A 13,573-nucleotide genomic window follows, 5' to 3' on the forward strand; every position below is an offset into this window, starting at 1 on the left:
TGTGCCTTTGGATAACACAGTCTGTTCAACCTTCTCACGTTAAGCTGTAGTATCAGCATAAGATGGGAAGACGTAGCATGCCATTCGGTTTTTCCTTAAACATCACAGAACATGTCTTAGAATTTCGCAGCTATGGAAGCAGTTGATAGTATTTACATTCCAAATTTCAGTGCTCATGTCCTATCAATAGAAGATAGTGAGAAAACAGGGTAAGAACTGATGATCGATGTATGTACTCACGTGAGTCAACATGGGCCTAAAGAGGTAAGCTGCTAGTATGTGGTATCTCCTTGATCAAAGGGTGTCAAGTTAGATCATAATGATTTGTTATTTAAATCAGAACTGACTCTCTGACCTATGTTACAAACCTCATTAATGAAAAGCCAGGACATGTACATCTCTATTTCCGTACATTTCGGAACAGCATTTTCTGTGAAGGCGTTTAAGGCTAACAGCAGGCCTTGGGAAGAATAATGATGCCTCACCGGGGTGACTATTCATAATCTCCTCAGAATTCTAAGCAGAGGTGCCCCTCTGCTCAGTCTGTTAAGCTTCTGACTCTTGTTTTCTGCTCAGGTGATTTCGGCTCTCCAGCTCATGGTTCGTGGGATCGAGCCCCGCTTCGGGCTCTGCTCTGACAGTGTGGAGCCTGCTTGGGATTCTCTCTGTCCCTCTCTCTCTGTCCCTCCCCAACTCACGTGTGTGCACACGCTTTCTCTGTCTCAAAATAAACATTAAAAAAAATAACTCTAAGTGGAAAAAATTGGGTAGGCCTGAATCGAACATAATTTTCTGGGTGTCTATGAGGAAAAGAAAAAAAGGAGTCTGTTAACTGGCCATAGTTACTACTTACCGTAAGGAGAGTATTATCTGGTACTCTCCTGATGTTCGATTGATTGCAAGAAAATAACAGGTGAATTCCTGGCTGCAAGATTTTTTAAATCTCATTATTCTATAGAAATATCCTTGTCATAATTGTTTTAGCATTGCATATCCTTTGAACCTTCTTTTTTTTCTTATGTTCGTCTTTCAGTTTGAGGGACGGCCTAATTTCTGTCTTTATGAATAGAATCTTGGGGTAAGGACCATGACTTATTATTGCCATTATTGAATCTTAAAGGCCTCGTTTCCTCAAATACACGTTTATTGTTTAATACAGGCCTTGTTCTCGTGTGCAGCACCTTGAAAACAATTGTGTGCAATTTCGTTTTAAAATTAAAGCTCTTCAAATATGGTTTACTTGAGGGCACTGAAATACTCTCATCCGTAAAAGAGCTTAACTGCTCCTCGAAAGCTTTAAAGACACAAAGAGGGTTGACCAGTTATCTCCACATAGGAACCAGGGTTAAGTACAAAACATGAGGGATCAGTTAGAGCTTGGACTGAAGGAAAGAGTCACTGTAGAACTACTGTCTATTTTAAATCCTGCACCTTGGGGCGCCTGGGTGGCTCAGTCGGTTGAGCGTCTGACTTCGGCTCAGGTCATGATCTCACAGCTTGTGAGTTCGAGCCCCGCGTCGGGCTCTGTGCTGACAGCTCAGAACCTGGAGCCTGCTTTGGATTCTGTGTCTCACTCTCTCTCTGTCCCTAACCCACTCGCATTGTCTCTGTCTCTCTCAAAAATAAATAAATATTTAAAATCAATCAATCAATCAATCAATCAATCAATCCTGCAGGGGTTAGGGTGGATAAGGAGTTTCCCAAAGACAGCAGATTGGATCATACGTCCTACTGATGTCCCTAATAGACATATATTTATTTCGAATAGGGGTGCCTGGGTGGCTCAGTCGGTTAAGCATCTGACTTTGGTTCGGGTCATGATCTCACGGTTCATAGGTTCGAGCCCCTTGTCGGGCTCTGCGCTGACAGCTCGGAGCCTGGAGCCTGCTTCAGATTCTGTATCTCCCGCTCTCTCTGCCCCTCCCCCACTCATGCTCTGTCTCTCAAAAACTTGTTTCTGCCCCTTAGTAGTTTGCTAGTAACACTTGACAGATGTCCCCCTGACCCCAATATTCTAACTCTTTTTCTGGGACACTGTATAAAATGATGGTTGTGGGGGCGCCTGGGTGGCTCAGTTGGTTAAGCATCTGACTTCCACTCAGGTCATGATCTCACAGATTGTAGGTTCGAGCCCCTCATCGGGCTCCCTGCTGACAGCTCGGAGCCTGGAGCCTGCTTTGGATCCTGTGTCTCCCTCTCTCCCTGCCCCTCCCCCACTCACACTCTGTCTCTCTCTCTTTCTCTCTCTCAAAAATAAACATCAAAAAAAAATTTTTTTTAATTCCTAAGATACGCAGACCCTTATTACTCTATATGCTGTAAATGGAAATTCCGGAGTCCACAATTCCTGCCTCTTCTGCATATTATTCTTTTGCATTCCCCGCTCTGTATCTAGCTCAGTGTTGCATACACGTCAGGTTCTCAATAAATATTTAATTGACTGAATCCCAAGGAATTATACATAATCTTTTCTTTCTTGCCCTGAGATTTTGTCACTATCAACTGTAAACTAAAAGGGCCTTTGTTACGAAGATTTTCATCATGGTGGAATTTATTACTAAAGGTTTTGGCCATCACATTGTAGCACGTAAAATTTATATATATTTTTCAGCATAATAAAGGCTTGTAAGTAGTGTGTCTTTTAGAATAGTGTTTAAAGACCCAGCTGAATCTTTTGATTTTCCTTTAAAACCTCTGTAGTTTTTAGTTATTAGTTACGGAGCCCTCAGGCAACTGTCAAAGGTGTTATGGAAATCTTTTTTTTTTTGTTTTTCATTCAGGGAAATGTGATTTGAAATTTTTTTTAATATTTATTTTTATTTTTGAGGGAGAGAGAGAAAGAAAGAGAGAGAGAGAGCGTGAGCAGAGCAGGGGCAGAGAGAGAGAGGGAGACACAGAATCCAAAGCAGGCTCCAGGCTCTTGCCTGTCGGCACAGAGCCCGATGCGGGGCTTGAACTCACAAACCTCAAGATAATGACCTGGGCTGGACCGACTGAGCCAACCAGGTGCCCCAGGGAAACGTGATTTTAAAAACAAGCTCTAGAACTGATTTTCCTGTCAAGCACAATTTTTCTTATTGGTGGGGGGACGGCAGGGAGGACTACTCTGTTCGGTTGTGACAAAATATGGAAATCATTATGTGATTTTTTTCCCCCATCTATTAACAATAATAGCCTTGATTATCTCTTTAGAAATTCAGCAAAATCATAGTGTGTGAAGAAACGCTCTGTAATTACTGCTAATCGTAGGTTTTGTCCAATCAATTAATAGTGCTTTGAAATTCTCTTTACTAGCAATACATTGCGTATTAAGATTTAAAGTCCTTCTTTCATTTTCTGCACCTGCTTAGTGTTACACTCCAAGCAATACATTTTCATTTAATTATTTCAATTTTCTCAACGTTTGTTTCCAGGATTTCCCACTGGGATAGCAGAAGCCGTGGTGCTGGTTGTTTTTGTTTTGTTTTTTTCCTACTTCATAATGTTTCCGTTTTAATTTAAACGCCTAGAAGTTCTTTCTAAAAAAAAAAAAAAAAAAAAAAAAAAAAAAAACAAGAATAAATAAAACTTTCAGAGCTAGAAGTCCTTTGGGTGATTAGTTGTCATAAAGATAAATGTGCATAATGTGAATCTTTTCAGATTGGCTTTACCTTGCAAACACTGACATCTGACTTCTTTCTCTCCTAAGCATGCTACTGAGCTTTAAAAAAAAAAAAACAAAAAAACCACAAATTCAGCATTTTTGAAATAAAAGAATAACGGGGTTTTGTAAATGACTAGGAATACTGTGGGTATATTCCTTTGTGGCTGCCCACCACACTAAGTCAAAAAATTTTGGTTATGGTGATTTTCTCCTCCCAGGAAGCTGAGTTGTTTCAAGTTACTCGATATTCTGTAGTACACAAAAACCACATCAGGATGATGCCACAAAGAGGAGAGTGATTTAGTTTAATTTACTTCCAGTATTCAATAAAACTACACCAGTGCATATTTGTTTAATTATGACTTAAAAAATAAAAACTATAGCCCAACCCCCCCCACCCCCCCCCCCCCAAAAATAAACTTAACCTGGGCTGTTTCCCTGAGCCATCTGGTTAATTATCGGGGGAATATTAGAAATGAAGGTCTTGGGAGAGGCTGCAAACCATGTTTCGATGGTGTGGAAGATAGACGCACAAATATGTGGACGTGCAAGTTGAGGAGCAAGAGCACACGTGCGTGAGAACGTGCTCTGGGAGCATGGGTGGAGGCGCATATGTGTTTTTAAAGGGGAGAGTGGCGGCAGGTGGCAAATGATGGCCAAACTGCTGGAAATTTTGAGGTGGAAAAGGATCAATAGACAACATTTTTGATCGCTTGGTCTCAGCCTTCTAACCTTGCCCAGCTTTCAGCTATACTTGACCTCCACCTTTGAGGATCCACTATTAGGATGAACTCTTAGGTAGCGACCTCTCTTCTGCCCTTAGCTGGGACTCATTAAACTGTCTCTTCTATTTGCTGGACTGAGCTACCTCAATAGGTATAAGCTGTGAGAGTCAAAACTCACGTTTAGTTAAGCATCTGGAGATGTTTAGCAGCTGCCTTTTCTAAAGTTTTAATGCCTAATGAAAGCTCGACTTTACTGCTTAGATCTGAGGCTGGAATATAATCTAAATTCTTCGGCACAAGCCTTTTGGCCAAGTCTTTTAAATCAACATTCCATGTGCTTCCATGGGCATTCAGGATGGCGCATGTGTGCGCGCACACGTGTGCAAATGCGTTATCGTTAGACACATAGGTTCCTTTTATCATTTTGTTAGCGCGAAAAGTTTTGTGGCATATATTGGCTCAACTAAATGGAACTTTTAAACCCAGCTTTTCTGAAAGGATGTGCATCTATACTTGATTGGTTTTTCTTCTTTAAGTCCTAATGAGCACCGTCCGGGAAGGGTTAGTTAGTAAAGACGTTGAATATGTGTTGCAGATGAGGACACACATATGCAACCTCTTTATAGAGAAAGACACTAGATTTCGACGGATTCAAGGATGGTTAAAGCAACACACACACACACACACACACACACACACACAACCTGGGGGTCAAAGGAAATCCCACTCTTTCTTACTGTCAGATTTATAAGACGACATAGCACCGCAAAAGATGCGTTTGAAGTGATAAATTGCACCACATAGCACCTGGACATGGGCAGTGTAAAACAGCAGCTAAAATCAAAACCACTTGAATTCTGGCTCAGCTTTCTCCAGACAAGTACTTAAAATAGCTTAAATAACAGGATGCAAGGGGAGGGAAAACATTTCCTTTTAAGGATATGCATTCTTGGTGTGATTCAAACTTCTGCAGGAACATGGCCGTATAATAAGTTTATTTACTTTAAGGTTGCCTGGGGGAGGGCATTGAGTTAACGGGCCTTTAAAATAATACATGGTACGAGAGCGTAAGGGGGTTTCTTTTAAAGCAGACTGCAGATGTGAACCTACATGTGTCATCAGAGAGAGAGACAGAGAGAGAGCGACAGACAGAATCTGTTGTTACAAACAGTTGGTTCCTGTCTGATGAACTCAGCAGCATTGGGAACCTGTTAGTGATTTCCTTTAAGTATAGTGATTTTTCTTTAAAAATAGGAACACTTTGTCAATTTATTGAGATTTAGCTGCTCACTTTCTGCAAGAACTTTGTTCAGTGGGTAGATGCGTAGGTTTTTTTTCCCTGCCATTCATTAATGTCAACTCGCACCGATCATATTTTCTGAACCCAAAAGTTGAGACTTGCTTGCAGAAACATTAAGAATGTTCTGGATAGGGGCACCTGGGTGGCTCAGTCGGTTAAGCGTCCAACTCCGGCTCAGGTCACGATCTCACGGTCCATGGGTTCAAGCCCCGTGTCGGACTCTATGCTGACAAGCTCAGAGCCTGGAGCCTGCTTCAGATTCTGTGTCTCCTTTTCCCTCTGCCCCGCCCCAACTCCCTCTCTCTCTCTGGCTCTCTCTCTCTTTCTCAAAAATAAATCAAAATAAATCTCTCTCAAAAATTAAATTTTAATTTAAAGAATTAAAAAAAAAAAAAGAATGCTCCAGGGGCACCTGGGTGGCTCAGTCAGTTGAGCATCCAACTCTTGATTTTGGCTCAGGTCATGATTTCACAGTTTGTGAGTTTGAGCCCTGCATCAGGCTCTGCACTGACAGTGTGGAGCCTGCTTGGGATTCTCTTCTGTCCCTCTCTCTCTGTCTGCCCCTCTTTGCCTCTTTCTCTCTCTCAAAATAAATAAATAAACTTAAATTAAAAAAATAAAAAGAATGTTCTGGATAATATAGGCTGCATGATAGTATCTACCTTATCAGATGGTTGAAAATAGGGTGCTAGGGGCTCCTGGGTGGCTCAGTCAGTTAAGCATCCGACTTTGGCTCAGGTCACGATCTCACAGTCCGTGAGTTCAAGCCCCGTGTCAGGCTCTGTGCTGACAGCTCAGAGCCTGGAGCCTGCTTCGGATTCTGTGTGTCCCTCTCTCTCTGCCCCTCCCCTGCTCATGCTCTGTCTCTCTCTCTCTGTCTCAAAAATAAATAAAAACATTAACAAAAATTAAAAAAAAAAAAAAAGAAAACAGGGTGCTAGAACAGAAGAGTCTTCTAAATGCAGAACCTGGCCAACTCCATGCCAATGTGTAGGTAATGAGGAAGTGACAAATGAGCCAGAAAGGGGTTCCAGAATATCGGCAGCTTTAATGAGAAAATAAAGGGCCACCATTATGCCAGCAGGTTGTGATGTTAGTTTCCAGTTGTTAAAACTGTTTTTGATCTAGGTCTCTGTTTTGGGGGGTCAGTTTATTATTAAATTCTCATGTTTGTATCAAAATGCAGAATAGAAAAAGTTCGCTGTCAAACATAGTTTTGAGATCCTGATTAATAATGTCACTAATGAGATAGAAGCTTTCTAAAATGCCATTGTGTGATCTCATTTTCTGGCTTTCTAAAGCACAGCATATTAGATCTCTGATAATAGTTTAAGGGTGTGTGTGTGCGTGTGCATGTGTGTGTGTGTGTTGGCAAGGGATTGGAAATAAAATTAGCATAAAACTCTTTAAAAATAATTGCACCCTATTTTGTCTTTCAAGTACTTTTCCAGCTGGGAGATTTTGTAAAATTAATTGCAAGCTGCCTTTTTAGGCTCCCTCTGCCTTTTTATTGAAATTGAAATTGTTGTCTTCAAAAGATATGATTTAGGACTTCTAAGAAAGGCTTGCGATAATTTACTAGTACTAACACTAAAATGTCTTTGATTACGGGAGGTAGTAAAAGCTAGATCTGCTGATAAAATATGGAAAGATAGCAGAGTGGGTTAAACTTTTAAAATATGTCAAACTGGATGCATATGTTCAATGATTCTTTTCCCCTCTCCGGAAAGATAAAGGATAGCTAGATATTCCAAGTACTTCGTATTTTCACAAGGATTTTATTTTTTTTTTAACTTTTTTAATGTTTATTTATTTACTTTGAGAGAGAGAGAGAGAGAGAGAGAGAGAGAGAGAGAGAGAGAGAGAGAATCCCAAGCAGGCACCACACTGTCAGTGCAGAGCCCGATGGGGGGCTCAAACTCACAAACTGTGAGATCATGACCTAAGCGGAAATCAAGAGTCGGACGCTTAACCGACTGAGCCACCCAGGCGCCCCTTCACAAGGATTTTAAAGGCACAGTTTCAAGTAAGAGACAAAGAGATTCTGTCGGATTAATTTCTGTATCTTTGGTATCTAGCTCAGTGCCTGCCACAGAGTAGGTACTCAGCTTTCTCTGGAGGTCGACTTCTGCCCAAACAAGTTCACATGGTATTTCTTAATACAGCCAAAGCAGGTTTCTACATTTAGAACAGGAGAAGTCCCAACCTGACAACCATCACTGGTTGTCTACTTGGGTACTCGTTGGTGGGTGTGTTCACTTAGAAAACCAAATTACAGATCTGAAGGCTGCCGGGTGGGGACAGGATTAGAACAAAGGGAATGAGATTGAATGTTATTTAAGAGATATTTCTGTCGCTATGGTTTCCTGGTGAATTGCCATTCAGTCTTCTAGTGCTATTTCTGTATTTTTTGTTATTGTTTAATTCTGTTGTTAAAATGCTCATTAGATTAGAGCATTATTTTCCTAGTTAACACTTGAGAATCAGCAGTTCTACAAAAACTAGTTTTCACATTGCTTGTTATGTGCAAGGTACTGTGCTACATATTGGGGTGGAGATAAAAAGATTCAAAAGAATCTTTACCCAAGAGGTTTGCAACCTAATAAGGAAGATGGCTCTGGAATGACCAAGTCGTATTCCTCCAACCCCCTTTTCAAATGCTCCTGTCAGTTACTAACAGCATCTGTTATTACTACTGTTACTTCAAAATGGAGTTTCTGCATGTGGTTATTGTATGTTAGTTATATTTTAGGGTGAGTGCGCTTCCTCGCATCTTTTAATCACATCAGTGAGCTGTCTTCTAATTAATGCCCAACAGAGGTTATTTCACAGAGGGCTCTCGCGCAAATGCTCATTCTCTGCATTGCCTACACCTCTAGTCTACCTAAGGCCAATAAACCGCCAAGTAGATCAGACTCTCCGGGCTTTGGTCAGTTTCCTGTAGTTTTGCATTTACAGTTCTCTGATATTTATTTTAAAACCTCTCTACCTTCTGCTTCTATTGTACCACTGAGAACACAAAGGGAACAATGAAGCGCCTGTTGTATGCTAGGTCGAAACTGGAATCAATCACAGGTTAAATTATGCTCAGATATGTCCTTTCAGAAGTCAAGGTAAAGGAGAATACATTTAAAAAATACTTCTCTCTCAGAAATTGCCAAGTGGACTTTTTGATAGTTGCAAGGAATAAGCTATCTCTTTCTAAAAGATCGAAAAACGAAGGAGTGTTGTATTTAGATAATGTGATATAGTAGTGATCAGAATGTTTATTATTGTAGGGGCACTTGGGTGGCTCAGTGGGTTAAGCGTCTGGCTCTGGATTTCTGCTCAAGTCATGATCTTGCAGCTGACAGCACAGAGCCTGCTTGGGATCCCACCCCCCCCCCCGCCCCTCCCCTACCTCTCTCAAAATAATAAACATTTTAAATAAGAATGTTATTACTGTATATTTGTTTTTAAGATGCATTATGATTTTGCCTCCGATATCTTTTTAAAGTGTGTGTGTGTGTGTGTGTGTGTGGTTTGTGAAGTGTTAGCTACTCAAATTTAGAATCAGAGTGTTAGTGGGGCGCTTGGGTGGCTCAGTCGGTTAAGCGTCCGACTTCAACTTCAGGTCACGATCTCGCGGTCCGTGAGTTCGAGCCCCGCGTCGGGCTCTGGGCTGACGGCTCAGAGCCTGGAGCCTGCTTCGGATTCTGTGTCTCCCTCTCTCTCTGCCCCTCCCCCATTCATGCTCTGTCTCTCTCTGTCTCAAAAATAAATAAACGTTAAAAAAAAATTTAGAATCAGAGTGTTAGAGTCAGCAAGGGACCTTGGAGGTCATTTGATCCAAAGGACTCCTTTACACATGGGTAAACAAAGACCTACAGAGGTGACTTATGCAAATCCTATGTCACAATACTCCCACTTGTCCTTCAACTATGCTGTATATCTTTCACTATGCCACACTTACACCCTAGAACTGAGCTCTATTTGTTTTTAATTTTTCTATTTTAACATTTTTTAAAGTTTATTTGTTTATTATGAGAGAGAGAGAGAGAGAGAGAGAGAGAGAGAGAGAGAGAGAGCAGGGGAGGGGCAGAGAAAGAGGGAGAAGGAGAGAGAATCCCAAGCAGGCTCTGCACTGTCAGCGCGGAGCCCGATGCGGGGCTCGAACCCACGAACCGTGAGATCATGACCTGAGCCGAAGCCAAGAGTCAGACATTTAACTGACTGCGCTACCCAGGTCTCCCTCTATTTTAACTTTTTAAAGCAAATGGGAGAAAGAGATTGATATATGCATGGGAGGAGGTCTATTTAAACTCAAGAATTTCATTCATCAAAAATTGCTAAAACCCTGCCACAGTACCATGTGGATTACTTTGTTCTTTCTAGCAACTGCAGATGTTGCTGCTGGACTGACTTGTACATATAAACACTTTACTAATAAAGTGTTGGATGTATGGCCTTTCATTAATTCAAAGCAAAGAACGTAAAGATGTGCCCTAGGGACATTGAGTGCCCTTTGTGGAAGGAAATAATCATGATTTTCAGAAGTTTTGGGTAGTTTGAGGATGACGTTTCGAAGTATACATACTCTCAGTGATGGATTTAAACGTACTAGTTATGTTTAAGAGTCATTCGCTTACTCTAGAAGTACACTTCATTAAAATGCTCAAGTCACACTGGATCCTCACTGTTCTCTCAACATACCAGACATTCTTCCGCATCACCGATGTCGCATGTGCTCTTTCCTCTGCCTGAAATCTCTTCCCCCAGATACCCACATGATGCCCTCCCTTACCTCACAGAGGTCTTTATCCAGATATAACCTCAGCAAAGTGGCTGTCCTTGACCACTGACCTTTTGAGCTGCATAATTCTGGATCGTGAGTGGGGGTCATGGGCCTTGTAGGATATTTGGCGGCTGTCTACATTGGAAGCCGGGAGCACCCTCAGACTACCCCTCCCCCAGACGCCCCGTTGTAGCAACCAAAAACGTCTCCAGACATTTCTGAAGTTTCCCCGAGGGGCAAAATAGCCCCCAGTCTGCGACCCCTTACCCTGCTTTATTTACATTGCGTGATTTTACAGTTCTACCTCACGATATATGTTATTTGCTGTTTAGTTGCCATTAGAATGTGAGCCCTTGGACAGCAGGACTTTCTTTCGTTGGTGGTGATGGCCCCAATTCCCAGAACTGTACCTGGTACAGTTTTAAAGTGACGTGTCAGATAGAGGGGCGCCTGGGTGGCTCAGATGGTTAAGCGTCCGACTTTGGCTCAGGTCATGATCTCATGGTTTGAGAGTTCGAGCCCCGCTAACGGCACAGAGCCTGCTTCTGATCCTCTGTCTCCCTCTCTCTGCCCCTCCCCTGCTCTCCCTCTCATGCTCTCTCAAAAGTCAATAAGCATTAACAAAATTTTTTAATAAAGTCACATATCAAGTAAATTAACTGCCCAGTATATTTTCTTGAACAGTGCTGTGGTCATCTTGAGTCATTTCTCTATTGAGATCGTATCCTTTTATTAGAATAATTAAATTTACATATGAAATTCAATGGGGACCTAAGGAATAAGAAGGATTGTTGAACAGGAGGTGTTTGAAATTGCTGGTGAAAGTCCAATTTTTTTTTAGTTAAAAAAAAATATGCCCAAGTGATTACAACACCCAGGACATTAGCCCTCTTTCCCAGCAAATTAACTTTTGGCCATTCATGAGTCCTCCCCCCAACTCCTTTTTTTTTTTTTTTTTTTTTTTTTTTTTTTTTTTTTTGAGAGAGCATGAGCTGGGGAGAGGGGCAGAGAGAGAGAGAGAGAGAGAGAGAGAGAGAGGGAGAGAGGGAGAATCTCAAGCAAGCTCCTTGCTCAGCCCAGAGCCCCATGTGGGACTCAATCCCACAACCCTGGGATCATGATGCGAGCGGAAATCAAGTGTTGGACACTCAACCGACTGAGCCACCCAGGCACCTCAGGTTTTTTTTTTTTCACATTTTTAACAGTTTCAGACTAAAGATACGTATTTTCGGCACTTAAGATATATACTGTTAGAATTGTCCTAGCACAAAGATAAAAAGATTATTTCTAGAATCGTGGTAAATATTTGCATTACTTTAGGACTGCATTTATTTTTATGAACTCTATATTTGTCTTGGATTAATGTTTATTTACATTAACTCTTGAAAAAAATTGGCACTGGAGAGAGTGGCTGAATTTCAGGTGTGCTGTGTAAGTAATATTATAAAATATTCTATTGGACCGATGGAAGAATGAGGGGCATAAAAGTTTTAAGTAGGTACCGTAGAAATTGTTTTATGCCATGGCAGCGTTTTCTTGGTGTAGAGTCTATTAATTTTTTTTTAAAGTCCTGTCAGCTTCATGATTTAAAAATAAGTTTATGAGACAACTATGCTTTGTTAATATTAGGGCTACTATTTGTAAGTGAAGCTACTTATACACTGTTTAAAATACAGGAAACATGATGTAAACCCATGGCCTTTGAGTTAAAAGTTGCATTTCCCTTTGAAACAACCGTAGATAACAAACAGTAACAAGAACAAACACTATATTTAGGCAAGCTTATGAACCAAGTCTCAAATGAAGAAAAACACTCTGATGGTAAAAATACTCACAGATTAATTTATTTCTCCTAAATTTTCTCCTTCCTCGCCTGCCCTCCCTTCGTCCAAAGATCTCAACAGCAATGGATTCATCTGTGACTATGAACTTCATGAACTTTTCAAGGAAGCCAATATGCCATTACCGGGATACAAAGTGAGAGAAATAATTCAAAAACTCATGCTGGATGGTGACAGGAATAAAGATGGGAAGATAAGTTTCGATGAATTTGTTTATGTAAGTATGTGAAAATTCCCCATTATTCAGAGTAATGATTATTCCTTTGTCTAGAGGGATTTTCTGGTAATAAGTCCTCCCCAGTCCCTAAATATACCGTATTCGTCTTGTTACAACTAATGCAATTTCTCTCACCCCACCAAATCGAGTTAGTTCTTTTAGCCGTCGGAGTATCTTAAACCGATCGAGAAGAAGAACACGGACAGAATCAAAGGCAGAACTCACGACTCGCTGTGAAATGCGAACCGTTTCCTTTGGGGGCATCATTAAAGGGCATTTTCCAAGGTGCTACGTGCCACCCTTGAGATGCTCCGTCTCCCGTGGGGAACGGTGTGCTCCCAAATCTTAACGCTACACCCTGACTCACAGTCTTGGAAGCTTCCTGAGTTGAACTTTCTGATTAAAAAGATGTTTCGTTCTCTTGCGGTGGTAGTATTTAAGTGTGCCATTTTCTCGAGGATGATAATTTGGCTAATTAAAAGTTAGAAGCGTATCTTTTGAGTCCCAAGCACGTAGTTTCTAGTTCTGTACTCAGTGCTTGGAGAGTGTATGCGTAGCTCTTCTGATTGAAGCTTGATGCTTTAGCTGCCAGTGGGCGAGGTTACCTAGGCCATTTTCCATCCATATTCATTGGCAGAGTATTTGAGATGTATATTAAAGAATAGCGGTTGCCTCTTCCCTCAATTAAGAACGCCATTAAGATTTTATTGGTTTTAGGGGCGCCTGGGTGGCTCAGTCGGTTGAACGTCCGACTGGCTCAGGTCATGATCTCATGATTCATGGGTTCGAGCCCCGCATCAGGCTCTGTGCTGACAGCTCAGAGCCTGGAGTCTGCTTCAGACTCTCTCTCTTGGTCTCTCTCTCTCTCTGCTCCTCCCCCACTCACACTCTGGGCCTCTCTCTCAAAAATAAATAAGCATAAAAAAAATCTTTTTTAAGATTTTATTGGTTTTATTTATTATTACTTGAAGGCTGAGTTTGACTAGACCTAATTAGGCATTCTTTTCACTGTATCACAAACAGGGAATTCGTGCCTCCTGTTTATCACAAACTTCCTAGCACTCTTATCCTCC

At 41.3% G+C, this 13,573-nt stretch overlaps 1 protein-coding gene across 4 annotated transcripts in view; it reads left to right on the forward strand.

Moving 5' to 3' along the window:
• Positions 1 to 13,573, forward strand: part of PLS3 (plastin 3) — a 91,508-nt gene that overhangs the window by 47,518 nt on the left and 30,417 nt on the right. For all 4 annotated transcript variants that reach the window (XM_027054960.2, XM_053201587.1, XM_053201586.1 and 1 more), the window contains one exon: positions 12,337 to 12,500. In XM_027054960.2, coding sequence (XP_026910761.2) covers positions 12,337 to 12,500 — 164 coding nt within the window. The remainder of the gene's footprint in view (positions 1 to 12,336; positions 12,501 to 13,573) is intronic.

This window comes from Acinonyx jubatus, chromosome X (genome assembly GCF_027475565.1).
Source record: "Acinonyx jubatus isolate Ajub_Pintada_27869175 chromosome X, VMU_Ajub_asm_v1.0, whole genome shotgun sequence".
In the NCBI taxonomy this organism is placed as follows: domain Eukaryota; kingdom Metazoa; phylum Chordata; class Mammalia; order Carnivora; family Felidae; genus Acinonyx; species Acinonyx jubatus.